Here is a 17500-nt window from a genome sequence, read left to right on the forward strand (position 1 = left end):
GAGAGAAAGTGTGTTAATATGTAATATGAGTGTGTGTGTGTGTGTGTGTGTGTGAGTGTTATATATGCAGGGGTTGGACAATGGTGCTGAAGCACTGGTCAGTTTAGTGTTGGAGGGCTGAATGTGAGCAGTATTGATCATCAGCAGAGGAACAGCCCAGTTCTGCTTCAACACAGCATTATGGGGACATGGTAGAGTCCAGAAGAGGACAGAGGTGGTTAGTGTGTGTCTGTGAGCGAGACAGCAAGTGTGTGATGATCAAGCCTGCATACCGCAGCTCTTATGTTAGTTAACCAGCATGAAAACCTTGGGTCACTCGTGCCCATGCCAAACGCCGGGTTGGTTCAGCAGTGGAGATCTGGAGCTGTGGACGGTGTGGAGCATGTGCTGTTCTCTGATGATCCAGCTTCACTGTCTTTCCACACCTGGGAGAGTTACGGTGTGGAGAAGCCCCAAAGAAGTGGCCCACCCAGACTGCTGATGCCCAGAGTCAAGCATGGGGGATCACTGATGGATTGGGTACTGGTGCTAGATAGGTTATGGGTCACTTTCAAGGACTACCCAACCATTCTGGAGAACCATGTGACCCAATGGGTCAAACACTGTCTCCTGAAGGTGGTGATGTGTGTCAGGATGGTACTGCAGGAATACACACAGCAGGACTGGAGACAGAGCGGTCTGATGGACATGACTGAAGTTGAACATCTGTCATGGCCTGCACAGTGCCCAGATCCAAACATTATTGAGCACTGGAGTGTTTTGAAGAGTGAGTCAGGAAAGGGTTTCCTCCAGCAGCATCAGTAGTGACCTGAACACTATTCTGAAGAAGAGCAGCTCAGAATCTCTCTGGCCGCTGTGCTGATGAGCTGATGCTGGACTGAGGAGGAGGAGCTACAGCAGCTGATCAGCTACTGCTCATCACCGGGCCTTCAGCGTCATTCTCCAACCCCTGTATAATGTTTGCTGTGTAATATGAGTGTGTGTGAATGTGTGTGTGTGTGTGTTTTATAAATTATAACAAACAAGTATAACACATTGTCCTAATACAAATATATTATTACATCAAAATATTTACACAAGTATCCTTTAATTTAAAGGAGATGAAACATTTTCAGTTCAGAATTTAAAGTAAAACCAACATTTAACTTAAACATGTTGCTATTATATTTGTTATAAACAGTTAAAGTCTGAATTATTCACCCTCTGTTTATTTCTGTGTAACAGAGGTCAGATTTCTCCAGCACATTTCTAATCATAATAGTGTTAATAACTCATCTCTAATAACTGATTTATTTTCTCTTTGTCATGATGACAGTAAATAATATTAGACTAGATATTCTTCAAGACACTTCTACACAGCTTAAAGTGACATTTAAAGGCTTCACTAGGGTAATTAGGGTAAAGTTAGGGTAATTAGGCAAGTCATTATAATGATGGTTTGTTTTGTAGACAGTTGGAAAAATATAGCTTAACGGGGCTAATAATATTGAGCTTAAAATGGTGTTTAAAATATTAAAATCTGCTTTTATTCTAGCCGAAATAAAACAACTAAGACTTTCTCCAGAAGAACAAATATTATCAGACATACTGTGAACATTTCCTCAATCTGTTCAACATCATTTGGGAAATATTCAAAAAATAAAATCAATGTGTGGCGAATGATTCTGACTTCAGCTGTAGCTATTCTGTTTTGTTATAGTTATATTAGTAACCGGTGCTGCATTGTCAGATTTGGACATTGTGTGATACAGATGTATTAGTCTAAGACTCTTTCTACAACCGCCGGGACTTATTTCTCAGTTTCCAGGTCTGTTTTCTCTAAACTCTTCATTCAGTTCTTCTTCCCTGCTTTCGGTTTAGCTCATTTCACATTCAGTATGAATGAAAACAACTGAAACACCTCAGTCACCGCTCAGATCCAGAAAACACACTTCATCATTCATAAAACACTGACAAAATCAGTACTTTTCTACTGTTCTTTTACTTAACGCTACTCTGAGTCTCTCCTTCTGTAGATGCAGAGTGAAACTAAATTATTCTGAACTGATGTGTGAAGCTTCACAAACTAATTTCAAGAGGAACACGTGATGTGACGGATCACGGCTGGTCTCTCATCTAATCATTAGTAGATCAATCAGAATATTTAAAACTCAAAATAAATCACCCGTCTAGGCAAGTTTATTTATATAGCACATTTCATACACAGTGCAATTCAAAGTGCTTTACATAAACAAGAATAAAAAAGACAAGTTTACAAACAATACAAATTATTAAAAACAGATAAAAATGAGTTGAAACAGGTTATAAAAGAATAAAAAAGAAGGACATAATAATAGTATGATCTGTCGGACGTAAACAGTGCTCATTCAGTGAATGTCTAGCATTACTGCCTCATTATAGTTTTTTAAGAATCCCCCCATCCACCCCATCTCCCCCTTCCCTCCTTTACCAGGGGGAGCTCTCGAGAACTACCTGATCTCTGAGCCCCATACATGCTCATTTACCAGGTGGGAGCCCCGGGCTCAGTTACCTCTGATATCTCAAACCTGTTAACATTATCAAGCAATATCTAAGTGTGAAACTCTTGAAGCAGTTTGTTGAAGATGTGTTAGTTGGACAGTAGAGTAGTTGTGTTTTATTGTGCAGGTTTTGAATGTAAAAGTGTGGTAATTGCTCTTTATTGGGTTTTGTTGTTTGTGTTTGAGTGAGAAACCAGTGCATGTCAGACGTCCTCGTGAATGTCATTTCATCATAAATATTAATGAATGTAATGTTTTTTATATCAAAGCAATGTTATTCAGTTTTCCAGTAATGTTGAGTGAATCTAACAAGAAAGTTTGTGTTTAATAGACATTGAATAGACGTCTAGCATGGATGTCTTGGCTAAAACAAGGCTTAATTTGGACCGTCCGTGAAAAATCAGCCCAAAATCAGAATAATCATCAAAAAAAGATTAGACAGAATTCACATGTGTGGTTATTTATTGCTGTGTATTTGATGATATTATGCCTAATTTTGGGCTGTTCTTAGATTATTGGATTTTTAGATATTTTAGATTCACATTTAGACATGTGAGGTCTGTCTAATCTGTCTTTTGGATGATTAGTCTAACTTTGGGCTATTCTTAGACATTTATTAGATTTTCTCTGACAGCCCAAATTTAGCCTTGTTGTAGGCAAGAGCTTCCAGTGTAGACATCTATTAGACGTCTATTAAAAACATCTATTAGACGTCTATTAAAAACACAAAAGGTTTGTTGGAGAGTTTTGGAAAAGAGATCTACCCCTGCAAACACTTTTTTTGTTTTGTTAAAAATGTGTCTAATGGATGTCTGAACATTTCCATCTAAATTAGGCTGTCAGTGAATATCTAATAGGCGTATAAGAATAGCCCAAAATCAGACTAATTATCAAATAGACAGATTAGACAGACTTCACGTGTGTTTATTTATTTCTGTGAATAACATCTAAACATTGCTGTTTTAGCTAAAACGAGACTACACTGTTTTAAATAATTAGACATTTATTGGACGTCTATTAGACATCTTTTAAACACAAAAAATGCTAGCTCTTTTTGTGTTTAAAAGATATCTAATAGATTTGTAAACATTGATGTCTTGGCTAAAACAATGCTAATATTTATCTAGCATGGATGTCTGGATGTCTAATAGACGTCTAAGCATAGCCCAAAGTCAGACTAATTATCAAATAGACAGATTAGACAGACCTCACATGTGTGGTTATTTATTGCTGTGTATTTGATGGTCCTATATGTTTAGTTTTGGGCTGTTTTTAGATGTCTATTAGATTTTTACTGACAGCCCAAGTTTAGCCTTGTTTTAGCCAAGATGTCCAAGTTTAGACATCTATTAAACAGAACAAAAATGCTTTCTGTCAAGTTTTTTTTTTTTTTTTATGTGACCGACCTACCAAAGCAAGCAGGTCTAATAGATATCTAAACCTTGATATCTTGGCTAAAACAAGGCTAACATCCAACATGGATCTCTAATAGACGTATAAGAATAGCCCAAAATCAGACTAATTATCAAACAGACAGATTAGACAGACTTCACATGTGTGGTTATTTATTTCTGTGAATAACATCTAAACATTGCCGTTTTAGCTAAAACGAGACTACACTGTTTTAAATAATTAGACATCTATTGGACGTCTATTAGACATCTTTTAAACACAAAAAATGCTAGCTCTTTTTGTGTTTAAAAGATATCTAATAGATTTTTAAACATTGATGTCTTGGCTAAAACAAGGCTAATATTTATCTAGCATGGATGTCTGGATGTCTAATAGACGTCTAAGCATAGCCCAAAGTCAGACTAATTATCAAATAGACAGATTACACAGACCTCACATGTGTGTGGTCATTTATTTCTGTGTATTTGATGATCTTATGTCTTTTTATGGGCTGTTCCTATGTCTTCGTTATTATCACTAGTGTCCCAAATTTAGCCTTGTTTTAGCTAGGATGTCCAAGTTTAGACATCTATTAGACATCTATTAGAGATCTTTTAGACATCTTTTAAATACAAAAATAATGCTTTTTAAAGTGACCTACTTACCAAAGCTAGCATTTTTGTGTTTAAAATATGTCTAATAGATGTCTAACAGATGTCTAATGGATGTCTAAACATTTCCATCTTAGCTAAAACAAGACTAAATTGCTTTAAATAATTAGACATCTATTAAACTCAAAAATGCTTTCTAGTAAGAGTTTTTTTAAAAAGTGACCTACTTACCCCAGCAAGCGTTTTTGTGTTTAAAAGATGTTAAATAGACGTCTAGTAGATGTCTGATTATTTAAAACAATTCTGTCTTGTTTTAGCTAAGACAGCAATGTTTAGATATCTATTAGACATCTATTAGACGTCTTTTAAACACACACACACACACACACACACACACACACACACACACACACACACACACACTCACACACAAAACAAAACACTTTCTGGGCTTGGTAGGTCACATTTTCAAAACTTTTTCCAGCAAGTATTTTTGTGCTTAGAAGATGTCCAATAGATGTCTAATAGATGTCTAATTATTTAAAACAACATTGTCTTGTTTTAGCTAAGATGCAAATGTTTAGACGTCTATTATACATCTATTAGACATCTTTTAATCTCAAAAATGCTTTCTGGTAAGAGTTTTAAAAAGTGACCTACTCACCCCAGCAAGCATTTTTTGTGTTTAAAAGATGTTTAATAGACGCCTAGTAGATGTCTCATTATTTAAAGCAATTTAGTCTTGTATTAGCTAAGACAGCAATGTTTAGACATCTATTAGACATCTATTAGACGTCTTTTAAACACACACAAAACAAATCACTTTCTGGGCTAGGTAGGTCACATTTTCAAAACTCTTTCCAGCAAGCATTTTCGTGCTTAAAAGATGTCCAATAGACGTCTAATAGATGTCTAATTATTTAAAGCAAGTTAGTCTTGTTTTAGCAAAGATGGCAATGTTTAGACGTCTATTAGACATCTGTTAGACATCTATTAGACATCTGTTAGACATCTTTTCAACACAAAAATGCTTGCTGTTTTGAAAACGTGACCTAACTAGCCCAGGAAGTGTTTTTGTGTTTTAAAAGACGTCTAATTGATGTCTAATAGATTTCTGTACATTGATGTTTTAGCTAAAACAAGACTATTAGACCTCTATTAGATGTCTGTTAGACATCTTTTAAACATGGTAAATATTTTCTGAGAAGAGTTTAGAAAATGTGTATCTACGTTTGATGGCTCAGTGTGGTCTGGCTGTTTTTCAATGGGCTTGTGTGTGTGTGTTTGTGTGTGTGTGTGTGTTCGGCAGGTGTGTGACCTGGCCCATGCGCTCAGAGATGGGGTTTTGCTCTGTCAGCTGCTCAATAACCTGCTGCCACAGTCGGTGAATCTGCGCCAGATTAACCTGCGGCCCCAGATGTCTCAGGTACAGAGAGACGCTATCAGTGAGGGATATGGAAATAACCTGTGTGTGTGTGTGTGTGTGTGTGTGTGTGAGGACACAAATGTAGTTAATGTCATGCTGATGTCGTGTCCCCATTATTTAACAAGTTTATAAATCCCACAGACTGAGTTTTTTCAGAGTAAAGCTGAACACCGTGTCCTATAAAGGTTGGAGGAGTGGCATAGAAAACAAACCTGTGTGTGTGTTCTGGTATTTCAAAAGCACAGAATGTCCCCACAAGTATAGCAATACCAGTAATTTTGACCTTCTGTTTTTTTTTTTACAACCCCATGAGAAAAACTGTATGTATGTGTGTGTGTGTGTGTGTGTGTGTGTGTGTGTGTGTGAGAGAGAGTGTGTAAGAGTGTGAAATCCAAACTATTACCTCAACCACTGCTCACTGATTAATGTTTAAACACACACACACACACAGATTTGGGAAAAGTTGTTCTTGTGTGTGTTTCTGATGAGTTTACTGCAGTTTTATGCACCGTTCATTTTACAATACACTTCCTTATTCTCACTGAACTTCCTCCTACACACACACACACACTCACACACACTCTCACACACACAGGGCCGCCGCGGCACAAGGCTGTGACTCAGGAAGTACTTTGAATGCAGATGTAAACCACCACACACACACAAACACACACACACACATACACACACACATACACACACAGTTTTAATATGACTGTACAACATATCTGACTACACAAACTGAAGGCGATCTGCTGTATACTGAGAGAACACTATATATCATGTCATATGTGTGTGTGTGTGTGTGTGTGTGTGTGTGTGTGTGTGTGTGTGTGTGTGTGTGTGTGTGTGTGTGTGCAGTTCTTGTGTCTGAAGAATATCAGGACGTTCCTGTGTGCGTGTCTGGAGAAATTCGGCATGAAGAAGAACGAGCTGTTCGAGGCCTTCGACCTGTTTGACGTGCGGGACTTTGCCAAGGTGGGAACTCTCAGAGCTGTGTGTGTGTGTGTGTGTGTGTGTGTGTGTGTTTACTGTGATGATGATGATGATTAAGTGTGTGTTTACTGATTATGATGAAGATGATGATGAAGTGTGTGTGTGTTCACTGTGATGATGAAGATGATGATGAAGTGTGTGTGTGTTCACTGTGATGATGATGATGATGATGATAATGATGATGATGAAGTGTGTGTGTGTGTGTGTGTGTTCACTGTGATGATGAAGTGTGTGTGTTCACCATGATGATGAAGTGTGTGTGTTCACTATGATGATGAAGTGTGTGTGTGTTCACTATGATGATGAAGTGTGTGTGTGTTCACTATGATGATGAAGTGTGTGTGTGTTCACTATGATGATGAAGTGTGTGTGTGTTCACTTTGATGATGATGAAGTGTGTGTGTGTTCACTATGATGATGAAGTGTGTGTGTGTTCACTATGATGATGAAGTGTGTGTGTGCTCACTGTGATGATGATGATGAAGTGTGTGTTCACTGTGATGATAAAGTGTGTGTGTTCACTGTGATGATGAAGATGATGATGTTGAAGTGTGTGTGTGTTCACTGTGATGATGAAGTGTGTGTGTGCTCACTGTGATGATGATGATGAAGTGTGTGTTCACTGTGATGATAAAGTGTGTGTGTTCACTGTGATGATGAAGATGATGATGTTGAAGTGTGTGTGTGTTCACTGTGATGATGATGATGATGAAGTGTGTGTGTGTTCACTATGATGATGAAGTGTGTGTGTGCTCACTGTGATGATGATGATGAAGTGTGTGTTCACTGTGATGATAAAGTGTGTGTGTTCACTGTGATGATGAAGATGATGATGTTGAAGTGTGTGTGTGTTCACTGTGATGATGATGATGATGAAGTGTGTGTGTGTGTGTGTTTACTGTGGTGATGAAGATGATGAAGTGTGTGTGTGTGTGTGTGTTCACTGTGATGATGATGATGATGATGATGATGAAGTGTGTGTGTGTTCACTGTGATAATGAAGATGATGATGAAGTGTGTGTGTGTGTTCACTGTGATGATGAAGATGATGATGAAGTGTGTGTGTGTTCACTTTGATGATGATGATGATGATGTTGAAGTGTGTGTTTATTTTGATGATGATGAAGTGTGTGTGTGTGTGTGTGTGTGTGTTTACTGTGGTGATGAAGATGATGAAGTGTGTGTGTGTGTGTGTGTGTGTGTGTGTTCACTGTGATGATGATGATGATGATGATGATGAAGTGTGTGTGTGTGTGTTCACTGTGATGATGATGATGATGATGATAAAGTTGAAGTGTGTGTGTGTTCACTGTGATGATGAAGATGATGATGAAGTGTGTGTGTTCACTGTGATGATGAAGATGATGATGAAGTGTGTGTGTGTGTGTTCACTTTGATGATGAAGATGATGATGTTGAAGTGTGTGTTCACTTTGATGATGATGAAGTGTGTGTGTGTGCACTGTGATGATGATGATGATGATGATGATGATGATGATGATAAAGTGTGTGTGTTTGTTCACTGTGATGACGAAGTGTGTGTGTTTAATGTGATGATGAAGATGAAGTGTGTGTGTGTTCACTGTGATGATAAAGTGTGTGTGTTCACTGTGATGATGAAGATGATGATGTTGAAGTGTGTGTGTGTTCACTGCGCTGATGATGATGATGAAGTGTGTGTGTGTTTACTGTGGTGATGAAGATGATGAAGTGTGTGTGTGTTCACTGTGATGATGATGATGATGATGACGATGATGATGAAGTGTGTGTGTGTTCACTGCGCTGATGATGATGATGAAGTGTGTGTGTGTTTACTGTGGTGATGAAGAAGATGAAGTGTGTGTGTGTTCACTGTGATGATGATGATGATGATGACGATGATGATGAAGTGTGTGTGTGTGTTCACTGTGATGATGATGATGATGATGATGATGATGTGTGTGTGTGTGTGTGTGTGTGTTCACTGTGATGATAAAGATGATGATGATGAAGTGTGTGTGTGTGTGTGTGTGTGTGTGTGTGTGTGTGTGTGTTCACTGTGATGATAAAGATGATGATGATGATGAAGTGTGTGTGTGTTCACTGTGATGATGAAGATGATGAAGTGTGTGTGTGTGTGTGTGTGTGTGTGTGTGTTCACTGTGATGATGAAAATGATGATGATGATGATGATGTTGAAGTGTGTGTGTGTTCACTGTGATGATGAAGATGATGAAGTGTGTGTGTGTGTGTTCACTGTGATGATGAAGATGATGAAGTGTGTGTGTGTGTGTGTGTGTGTGTGTGTGCGTGTGTTCACTGTGATGATGATGATGATGTTGAAGTGTCTGTGTGTTCACCGTGATGATGAAGATGATGATGAAGTGTTTGTGTGTGTGTTCACTGTGATGATGAAGATGATGTTGAAGTGTGTGTGTGTTCACTGTGATGATGATGATGATGATGAAGTGTGTGTGTGTGTTCACTGTAATGATAAAGTGTGTATGTTCACTGTGATGATGAAGATGATGATGATGAAGTGTGTGTGTGTTCACTGTGATAATGAAGATAATGATGAAGTGTGTGTGTGTGTGTTCACTGTGATGATGAAGATGATGATGAAGTGTGTGTGTGTTCACTGTGATGATGAAGATGATGATGAAGTGTGTGTGTGTTCACTGTGATGATGATGATGATGATGATGAAGTGTGTGTGTGTTCACTGTGATGATGAAGATGATGATGAAGTGTGTGTGTGTGTGTGTGTTCACTGTGATGACGAAGATAATGATGATGATGAAGTGTGTGTGTGTGTGTGTTCACTGTGATGATGATGATGATGATGAAGTGTGTGTGTGTGTGTGTTCACTGTGATGATGAAGATGATGACGAAGTGTGTTTGTGTGTGTTCACTGTGATGATGATGTGTGTGTGTGTGTTCACTGTGATGATGAAGTGTGTGTGTGTTCACTGTGATGATGGAGTGTGTGTGTGTTCACTGTGATGATGAAGTGTGTGTGTGTTCACTGTGATGATGAAGTGTGTGTGTGTTAACTGTGATGATGAAGTGTGTGTGTGTTCACTGTGATGATGAAGTGTGTGTGTGTTCACTGTGATGATGATGATGATGAAGTGTGTGTGTGTTCACTGTGATGATTAATGATGATGAAGTGTGTGTGTGTTCCCTGTGATGATGAAGTGTGTGTGTGTTCACTGTGATGATGATGATGATGAAGTGTGTGTGTGTGTTCACTGTGATGATGATGATGATGAAGTGTGTGTGTGTTAACTGTGATGATGATGATGATGATGAAGTGTGTGTGTGTTCACTGTGATGATGATGATGATGAAGTGTGTGTGTGTTCACTGTGATGATGAAGTGTGTGTGTGTTCACTGTGATGATGAAGTGTGTGTGTGTTCACTGTGATGATGATGATGATGAAGTGTGTGTGTGTTCACTGTGATGATTAATGATGATGAAGTGTGTGTGTGTTCCCTGTGATGATGAAGTGTGTGTGTGTTCACTGTGATGATGAAGTGTGTGTGTGTTCACTGTGATGATGAAGTGTGTGTGTGTTCACTGTGATGATGAAGTGTGTGTGTGTTCACTGTGATGATGAAGTGTGTGTGTGTTCACTGTGATGATGAAGTGTGTGTGTGTTCACTGTGATGATGATGATGATGATGAAGTGTGTGTGTGTTCACTGTGATGATGAAGTGTGTGTGTGTTCACTGTGATGATGATGATGATGATGAAGTGTGTGTGTGTGTGTGTGTTCACTGTGATGATGAAGATGATGACGAAGTGTGTTTGTGTGTGTTCACTGTGATGATGATGTGTGTGTGTGTTCACTGTGATGATGAAGTGTGTGTGTGTTCACTGTGATGATGGAGTGTGTGTGTGTTCACTGTGATGATAAAGTGTGTGTGTGTTCACTGTGATGATGAAGTGTGTGTGTGTGTTAACTGTGATGATGATGAAGTGTGTGTGTGTTCACTGTGATGATGAAGTGTGTGTGTGTTCACTGTGATGATGAAGTGTGTGTGTGTTCACTGTGATGATGATGATGATGAAGTGTGTGTGTGTTCACTGTGATGATGAAGTGTGTGTGTGTTAACTGTGATGATGATGATGATGAAGTGTGTGTGTGTTCACTGTGATGATGATGATGATGAAGTGTGTGTGTGTTCACTGTGATGATGAAGTGTGTGTGTGTTCACTGTGATGATGAAGTGTGTGTGTGTTCACTGATGATGATGAAGTGTGTGTGTGTTCACTGTGATGATGAAGTGTGTGTGTGTTCACTGTGATGATGAAGTGTGTGTGTGTTCACTGATGATGATGAAGTGTGTGTGTGTTCACTGTGATGATGAAGTGTGTGTGTGTTCACTGTGATGATGATGATGATGAAGTGTGTGTGTGTTCACTGTGATGATGAAGTGTGTGTGTGTTCACTGTGATGATGATGATGATGATGAAGTGTGTGTGTGTTCACTGTGATGATGATGATGATGAAGTGTGTGTGTGTTCACTGTGATGATGAAGTGTGTGTGTGTTCACTGTGATGATGATGATGATGATGAAGTGTGTGTGTGTTCACTGTGATGATGATGATGATGAAGTGTGTGTGTGTTCACTGTGATGATGAAGTCTGTGTGTGTTCACTGTGATGATGATGATGATGATGATGAAGTGTGTGTGTGTTCACTGTGATGATGATGTGTGTGTGTGTGTGTTCCCTGTGATGATGATGTGTGTGTGTGTTCACTGTGATGATGAAGTGTGTGTGTGTTCACTGTGATGATGAAGTGTGTGTGTGTTCACTGTGATGATTAATGATGATGAAGTGTGTGTGTGTTCCCTGTGATGATGAAGTGTGTGTGTGTTCACTGTGATGATGAAGTGTGTGTGTGTGTGTGTTCCCTGTGATGATGATGTGTGTGTGTGTTCACTGTGATGATGAAGTGTGTGTGTTCACTGTGATGATGAAGTGTGTGTGTGTTCACTGTGATGATGAAGTGTGTGTGTTCACTGTGATGATGATGATGATGAAGTGTGTGTGTGTTCACTGTGATGATGAAGTGTGTGTGTGTTCACTGTGATGATTAATGATGATGAAGTGTGTGTGTGTTCCCTGTGATGATGATGTGTGTGTGTGTTCACTGTGATGATGAAGTGTGTGTGTTCACTGTGATGATGAAGTGTGTGTGTGTTCACTGTGATGATGAAGTGTGTGTGTTCACTGTGATGATGATGATGATGAAGTGTGTGTGTGTTCACTGTGATGATGAAGTGTGTGTGTTCACTGTGATGATGATGATGATGATGAAGTGTGTGTGTGTGTTAACTGTGATGATGATGATGATGAAGTGTGTGTGTGTTCACTGTGATGATGAAGTGTGTGTGTTCACTGTGATGATGAAGTGTGTGTGTGTTCACTGTGATGACGAAGTGTGTGTGTGTGTGTTCAATGTGATGATGATGATGATGATAATGAAGTGTGTGTGTGTTCACTTTGATGATGATGATGATGATGATGATGATGAAGTGTGTGTGTGTTCACTGTGATGATGATGATGATGATGAAGTGTGTGTGTGTTCACTGTGATGATGATGATGATGATGAAGTGTGTGTGTGTTCCCTGTGATGATGAAGTGTGTATGTGTTCACTGTGATGATGAAGTGTGTGTGTGTGTTCAATGTGATGATGAAGATGATGATGATGAAGTGTGTGTGTGTTCACTGTGATGATGATGATGATGAAGTGTGTGTTCACTGTGATGATGATGATGATGAAGTGTGTGTGTGTGTGTGTGTGTGTGTGTGTGTGTGTGTGTGTGTGTGTGTGTGTGTGTGTGTGTGTGTGTGTGTTTTCGATGATGATGATGATTATGATGAAGATAATTTCATGTTAATGTTTGTGCCGCAGGTGATCGACACTCTGTCCATCCTCTCACAGTCACCACTGGCCATTCAGAGAGGATTCAGGTAACACACACACACACACACACACACACACAGATAGAGTTGTGTTGTCCTGGTCTTGGTCCTCGTCAGTGTTTGTTGTGTTTCTCTCTGCAGGCCGTTTCCAGATGAAGCTTGTGTTGGAGATGACGACATTTACAACGGCCTCTCAGACCAGATCGAGTGAGTGTGTGTGTGTGTATATATCTGTGTGTGTGTGTGTGTGTGTGTGTGTGTGTAAAAGACTGAGCTGGTGTTCTTGTGTGTGTCAGTGATACGGTGGAGGAAGACGATGATCTCTATGACTGTGTGGATGAAGATGCGGATGAAGGAGACGATGTTTATGAAGATCTGATGAGGACAGAGGAGCCAGAGACAGTGAGACACACACACACACGCACACACACATGCACACACACACACACAATGTAAAGTAACAGCTGTGTGTGTGTGTGTGTGTTCTCAGCAGCAGAAGGTTGAAGTGGACAAAAGGAGCTGCTGCCTTCAGGAGATCAGACAGACTGAGGAGAAATACACAAACACACTGGATTCAATACTGCAGGTACACACACACACACACACACACACACACACACACACACACACACACAGTCACGAGTGGATGACTAATCAAATGAGCTGCTGCAGCCTGGCAGGAAATAAACCCACAGGTCACATCCTAACCCCGCTTCAGCTGTCAGCCTGGAGACTCAGTAATCACACACACACACACCCCTGCACACACACACACACACACACACACACACACACACACACACACACACACCTACACACACACAAACACACACACAGCTTTATCATCAGTAGATTACAAGAGCAGGTGCTGCGGTTCAGTGACACATACACGCTCACACACACACACACACACACACACACACACACACACACACACACACACACACACACACACACACTCAAACTGAAACTAAGCAGAGCCTTTAACCACTGACACCTCACTCATCTGTGTGTGTGTGTGTGTGTGTGTGTGTGTGACAGGTCAGTGTGGCTGATTATCCTGTGTGTACATGTGTGTGTGCACGTATATGATTAACCTGTGTGTGCGTGTGTGTGTGTGTGTGCAGCACTTTCTGAAGCCCCTGCAGCCTTTCCTGCAGCCGGTGGACGTGGAGAACATCTTCATCAACATCCACGTGAGTCTCTCCTCCATCCTCATCCTCATCTCCATCTCTACCTCCATCGCCAGTTTCACTCTGTATGTGTGTGTGTGTGTGTGTGTGCAGGATCTGGCCTCCACCCACCGCTCGCTCTTCCATCAGCTGCAGACCTCCATCCTGCAGGAGGGAGCAGAGACGCTCTATCAGATCTTCATCGACTACAAGGAGAAGTAAATCACACACACACACACACACACACACGCACAGCGAATCAGTGAACAACTCCTCTGAATCAGTCATTCAGATGATTCGTTCAGCAGCTCTGATTCACTGGATCCATTATTCAGCAACACTGATTCGTTCAGGAAGAGATTGTGGTCGGTTCATTTATCGATTCAATCACTAAAACTGATTCTTTCAAAACATTTGACCATTTTTATGAGCGAGTCATTGAATCATCAGTTTGTTCAACACACCAGTTCATTCAGAAATCACTATATAAGTGAGTGAGTAACTGGAAAAAAATCATTGAATCTGTAAATGAGTTGACTGCACTGATTCTTTGAGTAACCATTTGAGTAAACAATGGTGAATCATTTAGAAATGAAAGATTAATAGACTGGAAGTCAATGAGTCATTTAGCAACACTGAATCGTTTATAACTAAATGAATGTGATCGTGATGATGTCACAGTGAATCATTCCGCAGGACTCACTCATTCAGGAATTAAGAAAGAGCAGTGTGTGTGGGGGATTCAAATGATTCGTTCAAGAACACTGACTCATTCAGTAACTGAACTGACTCTATTTATGAATGTGAATCGGGGAGTCATTGAATCATCCACTTGAATCATTGTTTATGAAAATGAAATTTGATCAAATCACTTATGATCACTCATATTTCTGTGTTTGTGTGTCTAAATGGATATGTGTGAATGTGTGTGTGTGTGTGTGTGTGTGTGTAGGCTGTTGCTGTACGGCCGTTACTGCAGTCAGGTCGAAGCCGCCACCAAACATCTGGACAAAATCACCAGCAGCAGAGAAGACGTGAGGATGAAGCTAGAGGTCAGACACACACACACACACACACACACACACACACACACATAAAGACCGAATGATGTGTTGTAAACGCTCAGTGTGTGTGTGTGTGTGTGTGTGTGTGTGTTCATCAGGAGTGTTCGATGAGAGCAAACAGCGGCAGGTTTACTCTGCGAGATCTGCTGATGGTCCCCATGCAGAGAGTGCTCAAATACCACCTGCTGCTGCAGGTAACACACACACACATATTTATATACACACAAAAACAAAAACACATATAAACACATAACCACACACACATACATACATATACACACAAACTTACACCTAAACACATACTTATGCACATACACACACAAATACAGACCTAAACTCACATTTGTGCACACACACATACAAACACACACAAATGCACGCACACACACACACAAAAACACATGCAAACAAACACAAGCACACACACTGGAGTCAATAATGCAAGAACCGACACGTATATTAGCACAGACGAACATACACACAAACACACAAGCACACACACACGCACACAGTGTCATTAAATCACACGTACACATAAAAATACATAAACATAACACAGACACATATGCACATACACACACACACACACATATGTGCAAACTCATTCACGTACACACACATGCACACACTATACACACACAAAAATAAAGATTTGCACATCTAAACACACATACATGTGCACAGATAAAACACATGCACACACAAATGTACACACTCATTCACACATGTACACAGACACACATGTACACACACATATGCACAAACAAATACACACATTCACACACATGCCCATAGCTGCACACACAAAAGTAAACATGTTCACACCTAAACACACACATATGCACACGCCACACACATACAAAAACACGTACACACAAACACACACACAAGTGCACACCCATTCACAAATGCAGACAAACACATATATAAACACGCATATGCACACACAAATGCACACACCAGGCATGTGCACACATAGGGCTCAACCTGTGCAGTGCACATGCCCTTTTTAGTCTTGGATAGAAAGTGCCCTTCTGAAATTATCAAAAGTGCCCCCCCCCCCACACACACACACAAAAATACAGATATGCACACCTAAACACACACATATGCACACAAAAACATATGCACATGCACACACCATACATACACACACACACACACACACAGTATTTTATTCAGTAGTTTAAATGGAGATGAAATCAAAGAAACAGTAACGCTGCACAGGAGTGTATGATGACTGTAAAGTGAGTGTGTGTGTATGTGTGTGTGTGTGTGTTCTCAGGAGCTCATGAAACACACGGTGGACCAACAAGACAAGGAAAACCTGCGCACAGCACTGGATGCCATGAGGGTGTGTGTGTGTGTGTGTGCTGCATGATTCCTCTCAGTCAGTCATTAAGAGCTCTGGAGGAGGACAAACTCAATGATACTGTGTGTGTGTGTGTGTGTGCGTGTGTGTGTGTGTGCGTGTGTGTGTGTGTCATCAGGATCTGGCTCAGTGTGTGAACGAGGTGAAGAGAGATAACGAGATCATCCGTCAGATCACAACCTTCCAGCTGTGCATCGAGAACATGGTAGAGCCACGCATTCTGCTTAGTGTGTATGTGTGTGTGAGTGTGTGTGTGTGTGTGTGTTTGTGTGGTCATTCAGTCTCTTTCTGTCTTCAGTCTCAGTCTCTGGCTTTATACGGTCGACCAAAGATAGACGGAGAACTGAAGATCTGCTGCCCTGAGAAGAGGTCCAAACAGGACAGGTGTGTGTGTGTGCGTGTGTGTGTGTGTATGTGCAAATATTTGTGTGTGTTACTCTTTTTGTGTATGTGTAAATATGTGTTTGAGTGTGTGTAGCTCTGTGTGTGTAAATTTGTGTGTGTGTATACAGTATATGTGTGTAACTGTGTGTATGTGTAACCCTGTGTGCATGTGTATCTAAATGTGTGTGTGTGTAACAATTTAATGTGCGTGTTTGTGTGTTAAATTGCGTGTATATGTGTAATTTGTGTATGTGTAATATTGTGTGTGCATGTGTTTGTTTGTGTGTGTATGTATATGTGTGTGTTTATGTGTAACTATGTGTGTGAATCTGTGTGTTTGTGTGTGTGTGTGTGTGTGTGTGTGCGTGTGCGTAACTCTGTAATGTGTGTGTGTAACTCAGTGTAATGTGTGTGTGCATAACTCTTTGTAATGTGTGTGTAACTGTAATGTGTGTTTGTATGTCTGCACAACTGTATAATGTGTTTGTGTGTACATAAGTGTGTAATGTGTGTGTAACTGTTTATATGTGTGTGTTTGTGTGTGCTTAACTGTGTAATGTGTGTGTTTTACTCTTTGTAATGTGTGTACAACTGTGTAATGTGTGTGTGTGTGTGTGTGCGCGTAACTGTGTATGTGTGTAACT

General features: G+C 40.1%; 2 protein-coding genes across 7 annotated transcripts in view; one reads left to right on the forward strand and one right to left on the reverse strand.

The window, feature by feature from the left end:
• Window positions 1-17500, forward strand: part of LOC137494316 (proto-oncogene vav) — a 41415-nt gene that overhangs the window by 14012 nt on the left and 9903 nt on the right. For 3 of the 5 annotated variants that reach the window (XR_012383326.1, XM_073908592.1, XM_073908582.1), the window contains 13 exons: window positions 5832-5948; window positions 6810-6926; window positions 12854-12912; window positions 13006-13071; window positions 13161-13266; window positions 13355-13450; window positions 13992-14060; window positions 14151-14254; window positions 14989-15088; window positions 15199-15294; window positions 16386-16454; window positions 16591-16677; window positions 16771-16856. Coding sequence is in view for 4 of the 5 variants with exons in the window: in XM_073908582.1 (XP_073764683.1) it covers window positions 5832-5948; window positions 6810-6926; window positions 12854-12912; window positions 13006-13071; window positions 13161-13266; window positions 13355-13450; window positions 13992-14060; window positions 14151-14254; window positions 14989-15088; window positions 15199-15294; window positions 16386-16454; window positions 16591-16677; window positions 16771-16856 (1172 nt within the window). In the remaining variant the exon portion in view is untranslated. The remainder of the gene's footprint in view (window positions 1-5831; window positions 5949-6809; window positions 6927-12853; window positions 12913-13005; window positions 13072-13160; window positions 13267-13354; window positions 13451-13991; window positions 14061-14150; window positions 14255-14988; window positions 15089-15198; window positions 15295-16385; window positions 16455-16590; window positions 16678-16770; window positions 16857-17500) is intronic. The other 2 variants (XM_073908598.1, XM_073908584.1) reach the window with 1 other exon arrangement.
• Window positions 8960-17500, reverse strand: part of zgc:66388 — a 22370-nt gene continuing 13829 nt past the window's right edge. Inside the window, exon 6 of one of the 2 annotated variants that reach the window (XM_073926121.1) lies at window positions 8960-8978. The gene's annotated coding sequence lies outside the window, so the exon portion shown is untranslated. Of the gene's footprint in view, window positions 8979-15174; window positions 15194-17500 lie in introns of those variants that run through there. The other variant, XM_073926167.1, reaches the window with a different exon arrangement.

The sequence above is a fragment of the Danio rerio genome, chromosome 1 (genome assembly GCF_049306965.1).
Source record: "Danio rerio strain Tuebingen ecotype United States chromosome 1, GRCz12tu, whole genome shotgun sequence".
Classification (NCBI taxonomy): Eukaryota; Metazoa; Chordata; class Actinopteri; order Cypriniformes; family Danionidae; genus Danio; species Danio rerio.